The sequence below is a fragment of the Alosa pseudoharengus genome, unplaced genomic scaffold (assembly GCF_046254945.1).
Source record: "Alosa pseudoharengus isolate Yale_2024_CS ecotype anadromous, Long Island Sound unplaced genomic scaffold, YU_APseudo_1.1 YU_APseudo_1.1_scf_1, whole genome shotgun sequence".
NCBI classification, from domain to species: domain Eukaryota; kingdom Metazoa; phylum Chordata; class Actinopteri; order Clupeiformes; family Clupeidae; genus Alosa; species Alosa pseudoharengus.
Genome location: NW_027468564.1, coordinates 50,384,167 through 50,407,803, shown reverse-complemented (window position 1 = coordinate 50,407,803; position 23,637 = coordinate 50,384,167). Strand labels below are relative to the sequence as shown.

The 23,637-nt window shown below is 43.9% G+C and overlaps 2 protein-coding genes across 4 annotated transcripts; both read left to right on the top strand.

Annotated features, from left to right (window-relative positions):
* The first annotated feature begins 1,494 nt into the window (after positions 1 to 1,494).
* Positions 1,495 to 13,922, top strand: grap2b (GRB2 related adaptor protein 2b). 3 transcript variants are annotated; one of them, XM_076291450.1, is made up of 10 exons: positions 1,496 to 1,841; positions 3,707 to 3,819; positions 4,108 to 4,199; positions 5,072 to 5,191; positions 7,987 to 8,149; positions 11,243 to 11,287; positions 11,520 to 11,558; positions 11,925 to 11,963; positions 12,935 to 13,009; positions 13,536 to 13,922. In XM_076291450.1, the coding sequence occupies exons 2-10, from the start codon at positions 3,742 to 3,744 to the stop codon at positions 13,710 to 13,712; spliced, it is 828 nt and encodes a 275-aa protein (XP_076147565.1). In that variant the 5' UTR covers positions 1,496 to 1,841; positions 3,707 to 3,741; the 3' UTR covers positions 13,713 to 13,922. The 3 variants fall into 3 exon arrangements, with proteins under 3 accessions (XP_076147566.1, XP_076147565.1, XP_076147564.1); XM_076291449.1 differs by having other exon boundaries at positions 1,496 to 1,845; XM_076291451.1 differs by lacking the exon at positions 11,520 to 11,558 and having other exon boundaries at positions 1,495 to 1,845.
* Positions 13,923 to 14,236: 314 nt separating this feature from the next.
* LOC143131998 (protein FAM83F-like) lies at positions 14,237 to 23,575 on the top strand. The gene is made up of 5 exons (XM_076291453.1): positions 14,237 to 14,783; positions 18,838 to 19,005; positions 19,628 to 19,749; positions 20,367 to 21,073; positions 21,257 to 23,575. The coding sequence occupies exons 1-5, from the start codon at positions 14,307 to 14,309 to the stop codon at positions 21,298 to 21,300; spliced, it is 1,518 nt and encodes a 505-aa protein (XP_076147568.1). The 5' UTR covers positions 14,237 to 14,306; the 3' UTR covers positions 21,301 to 23,575.
* Positions 23,576 to 23,637: the final 62 nt, after the last annotated feature.

Below are 23,637 nucleotides of genomic sequence, written 5' to 3'. Positions count from 1 at the left end.
TGGTGTAGTATGTTGCTAGTGAGGCCCTAGATGTGTGTTGTGATTTTGAAAGCACTAGGCTCAATGACAGTGAAGCTATTGAATTTTCTTCCCAATAAAAACATATTAGAAATAGGGTGAGTCCGTTTTTCCATAATTGACAGGTGTAGTGTGTTGCTAGGGAAGCACTAGTGTGCTATGATTTTGGAAGCACTATGCTCAATAACAGTGAAGCTATTTAAATGTATTTGTATCCACTTTCAGTTTTGCACTTTGTAGACGGTCCCTAGACGCTCGGCTGAAAGCAGAATGCTCACAGGGATGCGTTTTATTTATCCACATATGTACACGGTTCTTTCAGATGAAAACTGGGTTGTAGCGTGTTGTCTACCTTACTACGGTTAGATAGAACTCTCTATTGTGCAATGAAAACGTTTCTCCTTTGAGTTATTGAACCGCAAAACGCGAATCTTGCGAATCTGCCAATTTCTGTCTAACTTTACCGAAGTTACGACAGGCTACTGGAAGACATTAAAGATAATTAGTTAATGTAGCTATAATGTTCCAAAATGTACCAGCAATGTAGTATAGCCTACAGGAATAAAATATTTCCAGCAACAGCCCTGTTTATTTCGTGTTGTTTCAGTTGTCCTACAGTGATAACTGGTATAAATTACATTAATGTCTAAGACAATCTGGGTAATTTAACTCTTTACACATAGGCTTCAGTAATGTTTGGTGCTGCTGTCAATTGTAGCCTATTGAATAATTTGAAATGATACTTTGAATTCAAGCAGAAACTCTTCTTTGATAATTGCTTGTTAGCCTTCTTGAATATGGAGATCATGTGCTCCATGGCTACCTCTGATCAGTCAGAGTGATAGCCAATGAGGCCTACATCACTTTCAGTGCTCCATGACAGTTGAACATATATGCATAGCTAATATGGTAATGCAAATATTTTGTATTTATTTAGGTGTGCCCGACCGATTTGAGGGCCGCTTGGGCCAAATATGCCAGGGCCGATTTTTGGTCCCAGTCCGCCACTAAACCCTACGGTTCTCGGGATAGGCTATTCACAGAAAACTGCGTCTGCCCTACCCTCCTTTCGGGGGTCCAGTCCAGCGGGGGGCTATCAAACGAAAAACGATGGTTCCATGCTATCCATGTGGGGCAACATTCCCACCAAGTTTCGTGTACCCCGGTCTTTCAGTGTCCCGGGAATCCTTGACGGAAAATTTGCCAAGCGAAAAAAATAAATAAAAGAAATCTGACTAAACCGCCGCTTCGCTGCGCGGGGGTCATAATAACTTAGCTTCAAATAGCTGATGATAAAAAAGCAGACAACATGTGATAAAAAAAAAAAAAAAAGCAGCAGGGTAGCCTACTGATATGATCTCCGACATACTGTAACTCTGCCCCTTTTCCCAGACCTTGATTCGGGTGACGGAACACCCGTCTGCAGCTGGTGCCTACAACAGGTTCAAGTCATGCAAAACATTACAGCACAGCAGGCTAATAAGGATGCACACACTAACAAGGGGAAGTAGCCTAACTCAGCCGAGTAGTTAGCATTCTGCTCCGGCTCCTTCCGTCTGAGAGAGTAACCTGATCGTCTCTACTGTATATGCTTCGATAAGAAACGGATGATTTGATGACCAAAATGAAATATTAGTACAGTTGTAAATATTATGACAATATAGATTTATGTCTGGCAGGCTTCACTACCACAGACTCTAATCGTTATACGGAAAAGGAAAGCCCGGAAAAGTTACTATCGAGTGGAGGGGGACTTGGGCTGTGCACACTTCGTGTTGATGTTAGGGCACTGTTGGTACAGTGGCAGCCTAGTAGCCTACGTGGTAGGTAAGTTGCATTGTCATACAAACCCTTTAGGTCTTACAATGTATTAAATGTTCAAAAATGCCCTATATAGGCCTAGTTCAAGGTGCAGTTCCACATATTAGGTTACTAACATAAAAAGACTTGCATTTTAACCTAGGCCTATCAGTCATTTTAAGATTGATTGAGAATGTGTTATTTTTTCATGAAGACGATATACCAATTGAATTAATCAGTTTCTTCGTAGGTGCTAAAGAATGACCTTCCTGACATTGTTATCAGTCATGGTAGTCTTGACTGTGATGTGCAAACAAATAGTTCGCGTGAACCGCACAAATGATCCACGAACATCCATTTCTGCCTTTTCAGCATGTCTAGTGCGTATAGTTCCGTTTCTGAGCGAGTTTTGCGAATGTGAAAAACTATAAAATGGGAGTAGGGGGATAAGTAGCCTAGACTCTAGCCTGCCCACGCACAGTCTCCAGGCGTGCCAAGGCTGTCTGCCCTTCTAATTGCGGCTTCCAAATTTGAATAGGTTAAACTATGCAAATCAGCGGCTGGCTGGGGGGTCTTCTTTAAGGGCAGTTTCACGTTCTCAGACAAACCAGGCCACGTCCAGGATTCTGGAGCTGCACTATCACCTTAACACCTGCATAATCCATACCGCTACCCTATCTTGAATTTCCCCTTGAGGATCAATAAAGTATCTATCTATCTATCTATCTATCTATCTATCTACCCTATTTGCAAGCATCTCAATTAGCATAGGCCTACAAGATGGAAATAGGATCTTCTGCATGACTGTAACAAATACAAAGCCTTAGTGTCAGAATATTTGAGACACACAACAGGTTGGACTTTGTTATTTAACTGAAAACTATGTAGTTCAAACCTGATTTGAAGCTGGTAAAAACAAGAAGACAACATCAACAATGAAAGATTCACCCAGTTTCTCATCTAACATTCCATCATGTAGCCTAGTTTGCACTGAAAACAGTTTTGTTAAATGACAGATTGCTTTTCCTAGCTGTCCAGAATGGCCACCAGTTTACATACATTGTGTCTTTCAACAAGACCGTCTCATCCTCTCTGTGTTTATTGGTTCGGTTTAGCTCCATGGAAACACATGTAGCTTCCTGTCTAGCTGTGTGACTATAAGAGTTCTTCAGCCGACATGTCCCATTTACAAAGTGCTACAAAGAGAGGGGAAGGCAACTGTCACGACCGCAGTGACATCCTTAGATTTTCACACCAGGCTCTGCCTGTCTTCCTGCCACACGTGACACGACTGTAGGTCGCCGTTAGTCTGATAGATTAGGAGGGCGCAGGAGGCAGAGGAGTTGGATAGGAATGTGCCCCAGGGCTTGTAAACCTCGGCTTGCATGAACTGTCTCAAAAATAAGTGTGAAAATAAAGTGCAAATGAAGGGGCCCTAGCTTGCGCAAGTGCACTGTTTTTAGGTAGGCCTACACATTCACCCACACCCACAGAAAGAGAAAGGGGGAGAGAGAGAGAGAGAGAGAGAGAGAGAGAGAGAGAGAGAGAGGGAAGGAGGCAGGCAGAGAGAGAGAGAGGGAGAGGGTGGGTAGGAGGGAGGGGGAAACCATGTGGCTATATCCTTTAAGGTGGCAGACAGGAGGGCTGTTTGATCTACTCAGAGTTTGAAAGAATTCTCACATATAGAGCAACATATAGGGAATATAGAGTGTCTGCTGCTGGTGCTGCTGCTTCAGAGAGCTTCTCACAGAGCAGGGCTGCTTATCATACTGGGTGCAACGTGTCATTTCCTCTCTCTCTCTCTCTGTCTCTCTCTCTCTCTCTGTGTCTGACTTTCTCCCTTTCTCTCTTTCTCTGTTTCGCTCTGTCTTCTTGTATCACTCCTCAGCATAAAGGGAACAGTGCTTTTGTGCACCCTCCGCCATGGAGGCCACCGGCAAGTTTGATTTCAGCGCTACCGCCGAGGACGAGCTAAGCTTCAGGAAAGGAGACACACTCAAGGTGAGCCCATGAGCACGACACACAGGCGTACACACAGGCACACACACGCGCACAAACACCTACAGTACACACGCGCACAAACACCCACACACACACACACACAGAGACAAGCACATAGACAAGCGATCACACACACACACACACACACACGGACAGACACACACACACACACAAGGTGATAACCTGACTAACCTAAACTGTGATCAGTGGTGCACTGCAAAGTGTGCTTTGTCTTGTCATTTGGGGTCAGGGGAATTGTGGTTTATGACAGTTCTGTCTCTGTTCAAGATCTTAGGGACCAACGATGACTGGTTCAAAGCAGAAATGCATGGCCATGAAGGCTTTGTGCCCAAAAATTACCTCAGCATCGACCTCCCCAGGTAAGGCCAAGTTTAACATGAGTGTTGATATCAGGCAGTTTGTCTCTGTTGGGTTTGGCTTCTTGTATGCACTGTTATGCATCTGACTGAAAGAGCTGACATGCTGTCTCACAAGTAGCTTCCTCTTATGGTGTGTGTGTGTGTGCTTGTGCACACACATATGTGTTGAGTGTGTGTGCGTGTGTACGTACGTATGTTTGTGTGTGTGTGTGTGTGTGCGTGAAAACATTTCAGTGTAGCTGTCTGTGCAGTGTACAGATTGTTTTGAAGATATAGGCCTACGATTGTTTTGAAGATATAGGCCTACAAGTTATTCAAGAAGATGTAAAGATGGGAGGTGTTCCGATGTTCTGTATACACCTGAGTGGCTGGTCAGAGCTGTGTGCGTGTGTGTGTGTGTGTGTGTGTGTGTGTGTGTGCGTGTGTGTGTGTGTGTGTGTGTGTTTGTGCAACAGAGAATAGGGCAGGGGGAGGGATGACTCATTTGTTGACGTCAGAAGTCAGACAGAGAAAAAGTGTTTCAAAGAAAGAGGTAGTTGTACCTGTGCGTATTTGTGCAGTTATTGGTGTGACATAGTGCATCAGAGACAGAGAGAGAGACAGGTAGGCAGAAAGATAGACAGACAGAAAGGGAGACAGATAGTGAAGGTCTGACACGTGTGTGTTGTCCCTGCCTTCAACACAGGTCAGCATGAGAGGGACAGACAGTCAGAGACGCAGATAGAAGGACAAAAAGACAGTGAGACAGACACAGAGAGACAGACAGACAGAGAGAGAGAGAGAGCGAGACAGACAGACAGACTGAGAGAGCGACAGAGAGAGAGAGAAGACAGAGAGAGAGCCTGACACCTGTGTGCTGTTCCTGCCTCCAGCTGGTACCAGGAGAACACGGGTCGGCACGAGGCCCAGGAGGCGCTCCACACCAGGCCCGTGGGCTCCTTCATCATCCGCAGCAGCCAGAGCTCCCCGGGGGACTTCTCTATCTCCGTCAGGTCAGCGCCCTCCGCAGCCAGCCACATGACCCCTACACTGCCAGACACATGACCCCTACACTGCCAGACACGACCACAACATAACACTACTGCTGCTGCTGCTGCTGCTGTAGCTGCTGTAGCTGCTGTAGCTGCTGCAGGGGGTTTCCTGACACTCATTCAGGCGCCACTGTTCCACTGTGTGGAGTGGCAGCGTTAAAGGGGTTAAAGGATGTCTGACGGTGCCCATGGGCGGTGGTAAGTGTGGTGGCTAAGGATGTCTGACGGTGCCCATGGGCAGTGTAAAAGTCTGGTGGCTAAGGAACCTGGCTAGCGTGCAGTAGCCCCAAAAGTGGGTTCAATTACACTGTTGTGCTCTTGAGCACGGCTCTTAACCCTGTGTTGTGTCAGGGACACTGGTCCCTGCAGTTGGTATCTGTAAGTTGCTTTGGATAAAAATCTTAGCTAAATGCATAAATAATCATTTAAAAAAATTCTCCCCACTGTCCTCTAGCTGTCTGTTCAGTGATTAGTCGTGACTTGAAATGGAAAATGGCCATGTGCTGCAGCTAATTCCAGCCAATCAACAAGTTGCTCTTTCAACCTTCAGGAGCATGGTGTAATTTGACTGGCCTTTGGGCTGAAATGTCATCAACCCCTCACCAGAATAGGGAACTTCACAGGTTCAAGCACAGGTTCAACTGCACAGGTGCAAGGTTGTATATTGTGTCAAGAATGGATATGGTCAGCATTTGAACCGTTAGCTTTCACTGCTGCTCATCCTGCAGTGGCTTTGCTGTCAGTGTTGGCTCCAGTAAGCATTTAGCCACCATGGTGGATAGACTAGCGATGGTGAGACGTGGAGTAGAAGATAACTGTAGCCATTACAGACCTCTGAAGTTCGCCTACAAAAAGGACACAAAGCTGCCATCTTTGCCCATATAAGGAGATTCAGATACCCTAATATGGGCAAAGATGGTATCCGGGTCTCTTTATATGGGGGAAGATGGCAGCTTTTGGGTTGTTTTTGTAGGCGAACTTCAGAGGGCTGTTTAATTTGTAAAACCTCTAGTTGCCATTGAAGAAATGGTACAGTGTGGTGAATACTGGTGTCGGGAGGGTCTTTTGTGCTGTATGTATGCGAGCTCTATGTATTTGTGTACATTTAGTGAACAGTGCTAATCTCTTATCTTAAGTTAGAATAAAAGATTCTGTTAAGAGAGATTTTTTTTCAACACCTCACCTCAACACCTCATTCCAAAGCTTGCAAAAGAGCATGAAGCGAAAAATCTACACAGAGCGGAAAACAGTGGCAAGGCCACAACCACTGAATTAGGGCAAAGTGTTGGTAGTTGGTAGGACAAATGTCAAGCCTTTCAAAATTTCTTCAACTTGCCTTCTATTGGGGTGTTGTGTAATTATTTTGACTTGGCTTCTATTGGTGACTTGTGTATTTGTTCTTGGATTGTGGAACTGACATCTCACCCTCCAGTCAAACGTTAAAACATGTTAGCGTGTCTTTGAGGCAACATTACAACACAGTGATGGTATCTGTTGATGCCAGTCATTCACACACATAACGTTGGTGCGTGGGATGGAGTATGAGTCTGTTAGTGTAGGCAGGTGTGGTTCCATTGGCAGCTGCAAGATAAATCCTTTAGAACTTAGCATAAACAGACCTTTGTTTTTGGCTTATTACTTTTCCAAAAAGAGATTAATACAAGTGGGGAAAAAACTGGTTTCAGTTCAGTAATTGTTTAAAGAGGGTAAACTAATCTGATCTTAAAGGTTTCATATTCACTCCAATCCCGACAAACAAAGCCTGTTGAAACATTCTCATACATATCAGCCCATTGACTCAAACCCATATATGACCTACAACTACCTTTCTTCACATCCCCTCAAGAAATGAACTCCACATCACAAATACTACTAATACTACATTACCCATAACAACCTTGCTTTTCACATAGCAAGTCCTTGTCAGAGCCGTACATAGAGCGAGTTTGGCCAACTGACGCCATGTTGAATACCAACATCAGATGACTCTACAGTGTGACTACTGTGTAACCCTATGGGGCGAATATGCTATGTAGAAATAAATCACTTATATGTCATCATTAACAGGCATATAAATGTTACCATCAATGTTTGTCAATATGTAAAAGGCCCTTACAGAAATATTGGTGTCCAATATGGAGCCCATTCGATTCCCTAGTTAGCCAAACTCTCTCTCTCTATACGGCTCTGGTCCTTGTGAGTGGTGAGTGCCCTCTGGTGACTGTAGAAAGTAGTGCGTATCTGTGTCACCAGGGTACATTTCTATAGGCAGCATCAGACTGCTGATCCCCTGACCATGTCATGACTCATGCATTTTCACGTTTGTCATGAAATATTGTAGTGCCAGTGGACTGGACTAAATGGACTGCCAGACACAGTTAATAAATGGGATTGATTTATAGCTCTATACCTTGTAGGCCTGTGTTCATTAAAGTTCATGTTAATTAATCTATGTAGGGGTGGCCATTACTATTCATGTGGTATTTCACACAGGTCACTTCATGAGTGTGTGTGTGTGTGTGTGTGTGTGTGTGTGTGTGTGTGTGTGAGTGCGTGTGTGTGCGTGTGTTTGTGAGAGAGAGAGTGTGTGTTAGTGTGTGTGTGTGTGAGAGAGAGAGTGTGTGTGTTAGTGTGTGTGTGTGTGAGAGAGAGAGAGAGAAAGAGAGAGAGAGAGAGAGAGAGAGAGAGAGAGAGAGAGAGAGAGAGAAAGGCGGTGTGTGTGTATGTGTTCACCGGGCTCTGTGTGTGTCTCACAGGCATGAACAGGACGTACAGCACTTTAAGGTGATGCGGGACAACCGTGGTCAGTACTACCTGTGGACAGAAAGGTTCACATCCCTCAACAAAATGGTGGAGTACTACACCCAGAACTCCATCTCCAAGCATAGTCGCATCTTCCTACGGAACAGTGACCAGCAGGTACGGTGGGGGAAGAGGACCCATAGCACAGCACAGCACATGGCCTTTTTGGCCATGATAGAAAGCCAATATGTGTGGTAGGGGTGTTTATAATTCACCGTTTGACCGATAACCACTAAGAAGAGTTTTAACTGATTAATACTATCAATTAAACCGCTAAAAAACCAAAAGTGTGCAATGTGGTAAACATACAGAATGTGAACGCCAATTCCCCTTATTGCACATAAACCCTCTTAACCGTTGGAGAGCTAATCAGACCTGTTTCCCAAGGCTGGCCACTAGGCGTTACCTTTGCATACATTAAGATACATTTGCAGACATTAAGCTGCAGATATAGTACCATATGAGCGGCTATTCTCCACAGCGCATCTCACAGTCAAATAGACTGCGCACGCGACTACAGCTGACATGCTATTTCTGAATAAGAGTCACTGAAGTTGCTATACTCAGGGTTGGAATATACCAGAGGTGGGACAAAGTCACTGTTAGGCAAGTCACAAGTAAGTCTCAAGTCTTAACGCTGAAGTCCAAGTCAAGTCCCAAGTCAAGACACAGATGTCCCAAGCAAGTCCAAGTCAAGTATTACCAAGGCCAAGTCGAGTCCAAGTCCAAGTCCTTATTTTTTCGAGACCTAAACAAGTCACTATCTTATTACTGCATATTAATATGTCATCAATCATGCTTTCTATATATCATTCTTATCAATATATCATACTTGACATATTGAAGTGTTTTAAAACACTTATAAGTACGGAGCCCCTAAGGGGACATGAGCTAAATAAAATCTAAAGTTTAGTTTCATGTGCGCACGCGAAAGTTTCATGTGAAAAAGTTTTGCGTGCACACATGAAACTTTCATGTGCTCACATGAAAGTTTCAAGTGCGCACATGAAAGTTTCACGCGCACATGAAAGTTTCACGTGAGCACATGAAACTAAACTTTAGATTTTTTTTTGCTCACGTCCTTAGGGGCTCCGTATATAAGCACAAGCCCAAAGACAAACAAAGTAGGCTATCCTTTGTTCTCTTACTGAGGAAAAGTAAGAGTGAATACAGGTTTTTTGATTCTAATGAGTTCACTATGTAATAGCCTACTATGTCCCGACTTTGATGCTAATGAAGCAACTTTAAAGGAACACACCGACTTTTTGGGACTTTAGCTCATTCACCGTGTTTCCCAGAGTTCGATAAGTCGAACGTGCGATATGTATGTGGTATGGAATATGTATGTGATATGTATGTGGTGTGGAATTGGGTTAGCCTATTCACCGTCTCCCCTAGAGTTAGATAAGTGAGCAAAAGCATTTTTGTCTCCTTACATGCATTGTCTTATAGCTTAGTGAATGGAATCTCTCGTTGCATTGTTAGTTAGTGTCAGCAAAGTGAGCCAATAAAAAAATCCCTAATTACTTGTGGCCTGGTATTCACAACGAGTAGGCTACAACTGGCAATGCAGATTAAGAAGACGAGGCGATTTAGGCAGATATATTGACTTGAGACTACAGTATATTGGGGCGAAGCACTGCTACTTGGGGGCAGAGATATCACGCAACACATAGCCTACCTTGTCTCACTCGCCACAGCACAGACAATCTCTAGGCTACTCTTTAAAAACAGCCCCTACAAGATGCTGGCGATTCTGACCTTTTGACGATCGAAACTATCTCAGCAACAGACATGAAACATGCCCCAACTGGTCCCTAACAAGTAACAAGGAATTGTGTAGGCTACTTTGTTCACCTCTGCTATTGGTTTTACCAAGAATATTTGGCAGTATTTTTAAACTACAAAAATACACACCTTTAAAGTATTTTGGTAGAAAATGCAAAGCCATCCTCCTTCTAACCTCTGTGCGTGAGACCTTCTCAGCAGCAAGCACATGCTCCAGTACAGAATATACGGCCCCCACTGACGTGCAAATGAGCGATAGAAAACTGCAAATGAAAGCTTGATATTTAATGTTGCAAAACACAACGCTAATATGGGTGTAAGCTTGAAATCCCATCAGTCATTGATGATGATTTATTGATCGTTTCGGTTAGCTCTGTGGAGCAAATTAAATTGTTTAGGCTATATCGAACCACATCAAAGGGATCAGAGGATCCATCACAATATCACATGATCCAAGTCAGACGACAAATGGTAGCATATTCAGTGATGTTCATCCCTTCTCACAATAGATAAGAGTCTGCATTCCATGCAAAATAACTTTGCAATGCAGGTGTAACGTTAACGATGAACTTGAGGCTGCTGAAGTTGGTATGGGCAGAAAATAGTTGTTTTTATACAATTTTACCCATGCCGCAAGTCAAGTCATTACAAGTCAAAGGGGCAAAGTCAGAGTCGAGTCTCGAGTCAATATCATGGAAGTCCAAGTCGAGTTACAATTTCTAATTTTGTCAAGTCGAGTCTGAAGTCATGAAAATCATGACTCGAGTCTGACTCGAGTCCAAGTCATGTGACTAGTCCACACCTCTGGAATATACTATAGCCTATATAGGCCAGCCTTATAATGTTTAGGCTATGAAAATGGCACAACTTTCCATTGTTAAAACGTTGGTTGTTGGTCATTATATTAAATATACCCGATAGCTGAACTGCTTTTCTTTCCAGCACTCTAACGAGCTTATGTATTAGAAAGTGTGCCTGCTTAGGCTACTTGCTGATAATATGCCTGAGTTTAAAATACAGTATGTTCCATCTAACACAAAATGCAGGCTGCCGGACCTGCCGTTTAAGCACATTTGTGCTGGAGGATTAAATGTTCGTTTAGTTTTGAACCATTACACAAGCAAGAAGTCTGGCAACTTCTTGCTCATTATGTACATAAGTTGTGAATTGTTTTCACTTCTAATTTTTTTTTTTTTTATGTGACAGTCACTTATCCGTTCTAAATGGGCCTACATTTTCTTATCGGTAAACAGTGAATAGTCAATTAAGGAGTGTCGACTATGGGTGACGAAAAATCGCCTGAATGGACCTTCCTAGTGTGTGGCTTTTTAATGGCCAGACTGACCAATGATACGAGCTGATGCAGAATCACCTGTTTTACTCATGTCCTTGTCTTTTCCCTCTCTGGTGTTCGTCTCTCAGCCGCAGGGTTTCAGAGGACCTCCTGAGCCAATGCCACCTCCGCAGGTACACCACTGTTACATCATCCCACCACTCAACCCCCTTTACACGTGACAGAAGGATTTTGATTGATTGGTTGATTGATTGATTGTCAAGTCTTGACAAGTGTCATTATTTTAATGTTAGAACCGAAGGGAGATGAGAGACATGGATGTGTAATGTTTGGTCCTTAGAATGTTTGAAATGTCATAAAATCACTTTGTATCTTTTCTGTTTTCATCTGTCTTGTTGCTGGTAGAGTTTCAGAGGACCTCCTGAGCCAATGCCACCTCCACAGGTACACCACTGTTACATCATCCCACCACTCAACCCCGTTTACACGTGACAGAGGGATTTTGATTGATTGATTGATTGATTGATAGTACCCAGTGGACTTCCCCAAGGTCCACTTCACATCTTGACCACATTTCCTCCATAATGACAGTCCATGGTTGGGAGGTAGTATTCAGGGCTTTTTATTGGAGAGGCCAGGACAGTTTACCAGTCAAACAACTAGTCAGTATTGACAAGTGCCATTATTTTAATGTGAGACCCAATCACGAAAGGTGATGAGAGACATGGATGTGTAATGTTTGGTCCTTAGAATGGCTTAAATGTCATAAATTTGTATCTTTTCTGTTTTCACCTGTCTTGTTGCTGGTAGAGTTTCAAAGGACCTCCTGAGCCGGTCGCACATCAACAGGTAGAGTACAACATCTTCCTCCTTCCATCTAACCAACATAAACCCAAATGAATAACTACGTTTGCATGCACACCATATTCTGTTTTTATCCGAAATAATGGCAATATTCTGATTGCGTATGAGTCTTTTAAACACCTTATTCCAGTTGCCATAACCTGATTAAGTTCATATTCCGATTACTAAAAACCTGAATAACACCCATGGCGTATGCCTGTTATAATCAAAATATTTAGGCATGTAAACACGTTAGTCAGAAAATTACCATTTCGGAATATTAACTTACATCTGCGCATGTTCATGCAAGGAATTTTGGTAGTTTGGTTGTTGCTCTGACACTTCGCAAACACAGCGAAAAGTGTGGCTAAAATTTGTACTTCTAGAGGGTAGATGAGGTCAGTTTATGTGTTAAAACCGGAGTTTGAATGTCATTATGGAATTCGTTGATGGGTGAAGGCATCGCAATGCTCAAAGAAGCAGGTTTTTCGTGCACTTTTGAGAGTTGAAGAATTGGTGGAAACCCCCCTTTAAAGCGACTATTATAAGGCTAAAAAGCAAAACAATAGTGGCTCTAATCCGGCCAACAGCACTTATTTCGCAGTCATGAATGAAACGGACAGAGACCATTGAGTCGTCATCACGCCGGTATTAATTCTACTGCACGTTGCTGCTTTATTCAGAATATGCTGATTAACATGAAAACGGGGAAATTCCTGTTTTTCTTATTCTGAATATTGCCATAACCACAATATGGACCTTAATCGGAATATGGTGTGTATGGAAACGTAGACAATGTCTTTGATTGATAGTTCCCCCTGGAATACCTCAAGGTCGTCCTCACATGATGCTGCATGGTGTAAAGTTTCGGGAGTAATTCCATGCTGACAGCATTTGTCATTCGAGCTGTCAAAGTTGTCAGTTGAAGGCCGGTGTTTCAGTCGTTCAGTTTCTCCCACTCCAATCTGTCCAATCAGGAGCGAGGACGCAGCACGACGAGAACCGGCGCTCTGCCCGCCCGCCCATCGGAGCCCCTTCCTTCTCCTCCTCAGGTAACTCGCACGACAGTTATGGGAAGAGCCCTCACTGGGCCTCACCCCTAGACAAGCCACGCTGTGTCACACAGCTGCCACAGCAGCAGGCAGGCAGGTGAGGCACCGTGACGTGTGCTTCCCGTGGGAGAGGCGCTCAGAGTCAGGTTTCCCCACAGCAGAGGGGTGGCGATGGCCTTACACACCACAGTCACCTGCAGCAACATTACATCAACGTAAACTATTTGATGTAGAACGTTATGGTGGATTATCGGTGGCACATACATACATACAGTATATATAATTGAATTGATCAGTTATATTTACTGGTAAATGCTACACAGTCTAATTTGGATTACATTTCTGTTGCAACGGAGACACAACAAGATAGTATATCTTTATTATTATCAGACTTTTTGTGTATACTTTGTGGGTATGCGCTTGTGTTTTGTTGTGTGCGACTCTTTTCTATTCTGAAGCCGATGACTCATTTCTGAAGCGATGACCACCTATTTCCGACTCTTTACTTTTTCCTTTCCGTCATCAGCCGGCCGCGCTGAAAGTGAGGGCCTTGTACGACTTCTTGGCGGAGGAGAGGGACGAGCTGGACTTCAGCAGCGGAGACGTGATCGAGGTCGTGGAACAGACGGACCCGTCCTGGTGGAAGGGAAAGCTTCGGGGGCGGACGGGCCTCTTCCCATCTAACTACACCACACCTGTATGACCACAAGGCCCAGCCTCATCACGCTCTCTCTGCAGGAACACAGTTATGTTTTGCCTGATTTCAATCCCCTCGCTGATTGTTGTTGTTGCCCATTGCCATGCCCATTTCAAAACAGTTACAAAAGTCCATGATATCTCATACACATTGCTTAGTCTATTTGTACCTCTGTTGCATTGTATTTTCACGTCTCAATAAAATGTATTTTTCTGAGAGGATGGTGTTGGTTCGATTTTATAAATGAATTGGCCTGGTGTATAGGCTACCTTGAAGATGTAGGCTATGCTGTCTTTATCATTAAGGCTGAATGTGTGTTTACTGGCTGCAAGATTGTAAATGTAGTCATTTCATGTTGGCAATAGGCCTACCTAAAGTTTGCTAAGTAGGCTATAGCCCAAATCAGTAGGTTGTGTTGAGTGTGGAAGTGTTTATCCAGGATTTTCCTTGACCCCACCCACCCACATCAGCCGTCAGCTTGGGCTGCTTACCTACATGCAGCCTACGGCATTCTTAACAGGTAAGGCGAAGTTGACGGAACTACTCTCTTCACCCTTAAAACTCGGGACAGGTGCTACTGCACACGCCGGCGTCGCAGTCATGGCTGAGTCCCAGCTGGAATGTATGGACGACGGTCACATAAACGACAAAATCCCGGAGTCCAGGCCGGAGTTTTTATATAGCGAAGAGCAGCGCGTTGCCTTGGAGCTGCTACTGAAAGAAGGCGATGGCGCCTTCAAAATGCAACTGAAAACAGAAAATACAAAAGATTTTTTATCTGCCCGGGAGATTAAGTGGATAAGGGAAACAGTGAAAGAATATCCAACAAACGAAGAGGATGACGAGAATTCTTCAGCAACACCTGAAAGTAAAGAGAGAGAGGGTTCCTCTTCTAGTTTACGTTCAACATACTGGCCTCAGCTTTCGGACACTGAAATACCGCCACTGGATCTCGGCTGGCCGACAGGAGGTTTCTTTAAAGGTGTCACGCGTGTGGCAGTTCACACGCACCCACCAAAACAGAATTCGCCTCACATCAAGGAGGTGGTGCGCAAACTTATTCAAGAGGCAAACAAGGTAGTTTATTTAGCTCATAGATATATTTCTTACTATTCTTAATCAAATACATTTTTGGCTGTTGTTTTACAGTTGTCTGCCCACATTTGTTTACGTGGTTGACATCATTCGTTGATCATGCTAGTTCAATCGATAGCAAATATTCTAAATGATGTGCCAGCGAGGAAGGGGGAAGAATGCGCAAGAGTTTAGGAGCGTAGCCTACGTGTGTGTGGGACATGTCTTTACTTGCTTTAGTTTACAGTCCTGCTAGATTTATTAGACTAGGCTACTGCAATCCCCTTTTTTTCAAAGTTCAAAAGTTGTCATCGTTAATATACAGAACAACTTCAGTTTTGCCGACTAAGGATTTGCATATATAAACTTTGCGACACATCAAAAGGATTTCATAAATTAGGATACATTAGAATAATACACAGCCTCGTCAGCGGAACAGTGTGTCACAGATGTATCTACTTTTCCGTACAGTTGGCCATGATCTGTAATGAATCACCCTCTTCAATGCGTTTGTTTAAGTGACTCATATTATATCATGGCAGAGCCAACGTTTATTATTTTCTAAGTGCAAAGTACTCACGCTGACAGTATTTGCTTTCACCATGTTACTGTATACACCCAGTTTTGGTGCCTTACCATTGGTAGGCTATTGGTAAAGATTGTCTGTATTACTCACATTAACCTAATACAGGGCATTGTTGTACTGTTCTTGGAGAGGCTGTGCCTATGTGAATATTAACTTTTATAGATTCATAGGTTTGGATCTCTCAATGTGAAAACTTGTCAAAGGTTTTAATTGCAACCCTGCTGAAAGTTACACTATGAGTTTTCTAGATGCAGTGGTGAACCGAAACTGCGGATTAGTGTCAAATTCCAATATAGGTCTTCTTTGTGGTCATTATGTAATGCCAACAGGTAGTTTCCTTTTATATTTACCTACCCAAGTAGCGGCATGTGTGGTTGGGTAAGTAGACCAACTATTTGTGTGCCATCCAAACACATGCCAGTGCATTGTGTGGCGTATGTGTGTGCAGAGGTTAGACAGAATTCCAGTAAAATTGCTTTCACTGGGCCTATAATCAATATAAAATGAACATCCACTAACATACTTGGACACATGTGGACTTGCCTTAAGAATTCCATTGCCCTTGATGTGATACAGTAAAAAAAGCTAAAGTTGTTCATAATCAATTGTCCATCTCAGTGATGTACATTATATGACCAGCAAAAGCCACTCCTGCAGTCCAGAGTCACCTGATATGAGTCAACCAGGAAGTGTTTTATTGTGACCTACTTGTCAATGCCATTCAGAGTTGTATGTGGGTCATGCCATTATGGCCAAGGTGCTATATTATATATAGTCTGTGGCTTTTGTTTTCTTAATGCTCTCTGACAGAGGAGGCATATGTGTGCACCTCAACACAATATGTGGACCTGTAGATCATTAACTAGGTTTCTATCTGAGACAGACTACCTGTGTGGTTTTGAGAAGACTTTGTTTTTGACCTGTGTCTGGTGAAGGTTTTCCAGCTTATTGTCCACCTCATCTCTTTATGGGAGTCCAGGGACTGTCTGTGACTGTGACACAATACTACAGTTCACATGCCACCCTCCTGATTATGTATAGGTTTTGATAGGCCCCAGTTTGGAGTGTGCAACAACAAACAACTTGGCACAAACCGCAGGGAGTTACTGGCAAGCTGAGAGTGATAAAAGTGTTGTTGCATTTTCTTTTTGTTTTCCAGTGCAGGAGTCAAACTCTTTTTCTCCTCTCTAATAAGTTTGCCCATGAAAGAAAGCACTTAGAGAAAACAAGAGCGTGGACAAGAAAAAATGAAAGTGGAAGACAGATTGAATGTGTTTCCGGGAATAAGGTGATCTTTAAAAGGCCACAATAAGGACATCAGGAATGAAGCTCGTTTTCAAAGAAGGCCAATAAACACATTCCTTATCACGGCAAGACCTATTAAGAACCTATTGTGTGTGTGTGTGTGTGTGTGTGTGTGTGCGCGCTGAACAGAGGAAACAAAACCAAAGAGCCTGACTGACTTGTTCTACCAGACAGTGATTGATGGTTTCTTCAGGTGTCACTCTACCTGGATCGTAGCTACACCAAAGCCCAACCCCCACTTCGCTAAAATTGCTTATGTGTGTGATCCCAGTTGGGCAGTTCAAGGCGATAGGAACTCGCATGGTCACGTTGGCCCAAGGGTGGGTGTGAGGGACAGTGACGCTTTCCTTTGTCTGCTGGCATTCTGAAGAGTCTGGCGTGTTTGGATAATCCTCCTCCTCCTCCTCAGGCCTATGTCTGGCTCCGACTTTTAGCGTATTTGAGGAGGCATAGGATGCACAGCGCGGTGTGGCATGGCACAGCTGACTGCGTCATTTTTGGATTTGCGCAGGGAGGCGTCGTCCCAGTCCCACGGCACTGAATACACATCAAAAGCCTTTTTTCGTGAAGCGTGCATGCAGAAAGCTGGCGACGTTCAGATTGAATGTCACAGCAGGGGTTGCCCTGAGCTAGCTTGGTCAGACAATTGTGCTGATGTCCCTTTTCTCATGCTGCGGTGCTTCTGCCCCAGAGATAGAAGTGGCACTGACGTGGTTGAGCGATCAGTATTGTTGACTTGAAGGCAGCCAGGCAAAAAGTGTCCTGGGTCGAGTTTAGGAACTTCAGTCAGTGGTCTGTCTGCTCCTCAGGACTCTGTCAGCCATGGTCCACAACTTAAGGCGACAGTATAAAACTGTTTTTTTTTTTTTTTTTTTATATCTTAGTCTCTGTACATGTGCAATGGCGTAATGTAATATCACATGATGATGTATGATATAATACCCTGAAAAATGTCTAAGCCCTGTCCCAGGCCAGCCCAGTTTCTCTGTTTGGGAAAGAGGTGAGATTCTCAACAACGCCGCACATAGTAAACACACCTAGTCCTTTGTGTAGGAGCGCTGGAACGTTGTGTGAGATCTACTCCCTGATCCCCGTCATCGTATATATTCCTACATTCTCAGTTTCACTGTGTGCGAGTCATCCAGAGTGATTACAGGTTTTTTATAATGTCACTACAACAGACTCCAGAGCATTCAACTTGTCTTTAAACCATTTCTGTGTAGTTTTCACCATATGTGCCTTGCCTTTTGTACATATTCGCCTTGGTGGCCTTCCCCACCAGTATTCTCCTTGAACGGTCACTCAGTTTGTGGTGACAGCCTGCTCTAAGCAGATTTACACATTTAGTCGTATTGTTTACATTCCTTAATGATGGATTTCACTGAACTCCAAGGGCAGTGACTTTTTTTGTATCCATCTCCTCACTTATGCTTTTCAATAACCTTTTCTCTGAGTTGTTTGGAGTGTTCTTTTGTCTTCATGGTGGAATTATAGCCAGGGATACTAACTTCCAGTTACTGGACCTTCCAGACACAGGTGTCTTTACTATACTATAAATATAGTATATATTTTTTTATATATACATTATATATTTTTAATTAACAAAACACTTTGTAGAAATCTGCTTTCACTTTGATGATTGATGATGGTTGATCAAGATTACATTTATGAAAGCAGTAAAAGTGGAAACGTCCAAGGGTGGGGGGGGGGTTGAATACATATACTTTTTTATAGGCACTGTAAAAGGGCAATAAAGCTTGCTTTAGTGCTTTGACAATAGAAGGGGATGAAAGCGAAACACAAATAATCAGATACAGTTTGATAAACATGACAGGTGGATGAAAGATGACTATGTTTCATTTTCAAATAATGGCTTCAAACTCATTCTGATGCCACACTGACTTGTGATATGGAGAAGGAAGTCCCTGACATTGTCAGTGAACGCCCAGAACGCTTGATATTGCACTATGCAACGTTGTTGATTAGGTAGGATCATGACCCTTGTAGTCGGTTTTTGACTAACTGGGTACCGTCTTAGGGTTAAATGGCACTTAATATTGACGCCAAGGGGCATAGATATCAATTCTTCCATTGTGTTTCTTTAAAATGATGTGTGCCATCAAGTCCTCCTGTTCAAGCCGATGTGTGCCATCCTTTCGCCTTCAGATGGTCGCCATAGTGATGGACCTCCTCACTGACCTCCACATCCTGCAGGACCTCCTGGACGCCGCCTCTAAGCGCGGCGTGGCTGTCTACATCGTCCTGGACATCCGCGGGGCGCCTCACTTTCTGGACATGGTCAACAGGCTGCAGGTCGGCCCTCTGCACCTCAAGGTGAGTCAGGAGCAGAGACGACACAACTTGGCTTTTTTCCTCAATTAACTGCATTTGTTCTTTTTTGTCAGCGTTACCATTCTCAGCTGATTTTTAAATGTAGCAATACGGAAAACAAATATGATTGCTTGACATTTTAAAACATTCTTTATATGTAAATATATTTGTTTTGACGGTACTTAGGTAAATCCAAAGGTCAGATCTCTCTATCTAAGATGTTATCTACCTTAAGATCTTACATGTGATTTATTAAGTCAGACATGGGACTGTTTGTTGATAGCAACAAGAATAACTAGTGTATGTCATGTGATGTGATGGATTGGAAATTCACTACTGTGAGTTAATGTGTTCTGCTCCCTTGGTTTACATTTTTAGTCGAATGTAGTATAAGGTGGAAGCAATACAATAAGATAACAGGTAGCTTTACAAGAATACATTCCAATAAAATATAGCAAATGTAATAATATTTTACTATCCTCTAAGTATGGGGCAAACGCAGTAAATAAATATGAATGCACCATTGAATTGTTCCTTTGGGTTAGCTGTGCTAGCCAGTTGTGTGTAGCCGCAGCTTATTCTTCTTGCCAGACTTGAGGTGTCTTGTGTGGTGAATGTTTCTCAGCACCTCCGGGTGAGGACGGTGAGTGGAGCTGGGTTCCAGCTCTCCTTCGGGACGATCCCTGGGATTCTGTGCAGCAAGTACATGCTGGTGGATGGAGACAAGGTCATGTTCGGCTCCTACAGGTAAGTGCAAAGGCAGCGGCTGCAGTAACTAACTGAGCAGCATCTAGGGGTTGTGTTCAAAGCCATACATCACAGGTGCAAATCTGCTGGACCCCTATGAGAGGCTGTTAAGGAGAGATGTCAAATGAATATGGTGGTGGTCCCAATCCATGCCATTTGCTCTTAAAGGAGAATTCCGGCGATTTTTCACATAGGATCTCTGTTGGGGCTCATGAACATGCCCCCAGAGTGTAGCACTGTAGATGCCTGTCAGCTCTAGCTGTTGGCTGCAGCAACTTGAGCAAGATAATTGTTTTTGGGTGTTTTTCCGTAATGACAGTACTCAGTGACTTCGAAAAACTCACTGGAATTCTCCTTTAAAGAATCTCTAGAGTGGGGGTTTGCAAACGTGAAGTCTGTTATGAAGAGTATCCCTCCTGCGTCCACACATTATGATTAGTAGCAATATACATGGAGAACTTGTGCAAATTACATATTCAGAATAGCTTCTTCAGCTTTATATCTTTGAGGAACCATACAGTGCCATTGAGGTAGACGTTTTACATGTTTTTTTCTCCTGCTGAGAGTTTATGCCATGAAGGTAAAAGGTTGGAACTGTCCTTGTCTTAATCTCCCAGCTTTTCCTGGAGCTCCTTCCGCATGGACCGTAATATGATCACCGTCATGTCGGGCCAGGTGGTGGACTTCTTCGACAACGATTTCCGCGAACTCTACGCCATCTCCGAGAAGATGGACCTCTACAAGGAGTTCCACATCAGCCGCCCCGTGGCACTGCCCAACCGCACCCCGTCCGTAGCCAAGCGTCCGCCCGCCACCTCCCGGTTCCAGGTCAGCCTGGGCGACGCCAAGGGCGTCACCGAGGGCGAGATGAAGGTGCCAGCACACAAATACTACAACCCCAAGTACCAGCTGGCGTTCCCGGGACCCACGGCCTCCCTCCAGGACGTGCCCGTCTGGCGAGGGCTGTCCAGCCAGGGGTTGGGAGGGGCGGCAGAGGCCCCCGAGGACAGGCAGTCGGTGCAGGCCAGCAGCGAGCGGCTGGACAAGCTCGGGCCACTGCCCTCGTCGCCGACGGGCAAGCCGGCGGGCAACAAGAAAAAAAGCTCGCTGAAAAACTTTTTCAAGAGGTCGAACAGTCAGAAAGACGGTACGGGCAGCAATCCGAGCTCCCCTACGGGTGGTGACATGCCCAATGGGAAGGTGGACAGCTCTGAGGACTTGAGTCCAGAGGTGTCTGGGGCATTCAAGGGGAAAAACAAAAAACTGTCAAAAATGGGCACAAAGAGCCAATCCTTAATGACGATCGACACGTCAGATGAAAACGGTGAGCTACATTTATGTCTGACATTTGTATTGATATGTGTCATACGTGTTCTATTTCGTGTCTCTTTTCAGTGTTGGTGTTCACAATGAATTTTGTAAGTGGTTAGTTCCTCGAGTGAGTTATTCTTGTTCGTATTTTATTGGTTCTTTCATTCATAACTTGTCCTTTTCTTCTGCTTTACAGGGTCCAAAAGCAGAAAAAAATCAGCCCGATGTGCACAGTCTTAGAGGATAACGGACCTTTTAAAGGACATGTTTTTTTGTCAACTTGCATTTTTAACAAACACTTCTTGATGAAAGCACTTTTTACACTGTCAAACATGTGTTGAGGAGTAAACATATGTTGAGGATCTGTTTACTCCAATCTGTAGACTTTACAGATGAACTGTTTCTTGCTGTGGATCATATGACCTCTTCTTCAAACATGTGGGCTCATTAGAAAATCAAGGGCTAAAGAATGTACCCTCTGTTACATATCAAAGGGTCTCAGTGTTGGTGTATCATTCAGATGTCTTTAAGATGGGATTGGTTTTTACCCTGAGCACGGGACTGGATGTTGATTAGAGTAATAATTAACTGGCTCACCACGGTGTGCGTATCTTATCTCAACAGGATGTGTTGTTGGCTTCTTTGTAATGTGAAATGTCTTAAGTCTACTGACCTCAGGATTGCCTTTGTGGCGACTCATAAGCAAACCTTTCTATGGGAAGACTGACCTCTAGTGGACGATAAAGAGAACAATAACAGAAATTAGTAGATCAGTCACTTGCAAGCATACGCCTACAAGCAACACATTTGCTCTCTTTCCTTCCTCTTGCACACACACACACACACACACACACACACTCTCTCTCTCTGTCTCTCTCAGTTTTATCTTCCTCTCTATCGGATTCCTCCCTACTCCCCGCCCCCTATCTCGTCTATGAGAGGGAGTCGTCCTCTGTGCAGGGTGTGTCATTACAGTTTTAGCTTTCAGAGCGGAACCACTCGCGTGTGAGCAACGCTGAATCAGGAAGTGCAGAGCCTGCACAGGAAACAGAGGCACCCAGAGGAAACTAAAAGGTGTTAGTTGCCCACCAGTGACTGGAGCAGTTAGTTTCAAATCCATCCGTTTTCAACATTACAAATATGTTTACCATAGACATAGTGGTTAAAAGGAAAAAAAAAAAAAAAAAAAAAAAACGCTTCCTGACACAGAGGGTCCAAGTACCGGTGCAAATATCTGAAACAAAATGAGGCCAGGTGTGGCTGAGTGTTGACCTTTATATGAACTTTAGTGTAGAGAGCATTTAGTATTGTTGTCTAATTTACAGCTGGAAAATAAACAGTTTAGAGAGGATAAGTCATATAACTCACAACACAGCACACTGGAGAGTTTTGACAACACAGTGACAACCACAAATGTACGTGACCGCACGAAAGGCTTAAAGCCACTGTCTTCTCCTCAGTGAAATTGTGCCCTCAAAGGCCTAAAACCTTCCACTGTTTGTCCTTGAAAGGCTCAAAGCTTCCCACTGTTTATCTATGCTGTATATGAAATAAGCCACTGCGCGTGTCCACTGAGCAAACACATGATAAATCAAATCAGCCCCCCTGGGGAGCTCCAGCCTCCGTTGTTAGACTGACACACTGGAGTCAAGCACCAGCTTTGCTTAGTGGTAGTTTATACTGTGCTGGCACAAAGAGAGGTTCCTGTTCCAGATCAATTGAGCGTGGCAAGACAAAGACAAAGGAACAAACGGGTTAACTAGACGGGCATACATGCTAGGAGTAATAGAACAGGAACTGGGAGTTTTGGGTCTGTGAGAGAATGTGGCATAAGGCTTTTACTGGCTGGCCATTGTGGTGGTCACTGAGCTCTTGTGGTCAGTTGAACTTTTTGAAAGAAGCACACGGCCTCTGCCGAGCGAACGTGTGACATGACTAAGCAGCCCCCAGTTCCCTCTCTGACAGAACCCCCTGATGTCGCATGTTGTGATGCGTTGAACATGCGATGACTAATTATGCCAGTGTGTGTGGTCTATGCACGAGAGAGATTAGGAGGGGAGATGTGCTGCTGGACTGAACGTTATTGCTCAAGTAGAACCGGCAAAAACATGATGTGATGTGATGTGCACGCTGTAAGCCACAGTGTGTGATTCCCACGAAAAAACAGGAGAGAAAGAGGAAGTACAACAAGCTGCATAGGACATGGCATGGCTGCTTCAGTTTGTGTGTGTGTGTGTGTGTGTGTGTGTGCGCGCACGTGAGAGTGTAGATGTCGGAGAAACTAACAGCAGTGCTGCAGGTCTGTGGTGAAGGAGCGCCTCTCTAAAAAACAGTTGTGATATTATATTATGTTGTGAATGATGCACGTGTGGTGCAATGCCAAGAGGACAAGAGTAATGATGTGTAAATAAATAGATCTTCACTGTATCTCGTGGAAAGGGGAACATGGTCGAGCTCCTGACCCAAATGCTTATTTTGTAAAACAAAAAATAAAATATTCCTTTGGCTTCTCTCACAGCATGTTATCTACAACCCAAGTGCAGAAGCATTTGGACATCTCTTCACTTATATTTCACA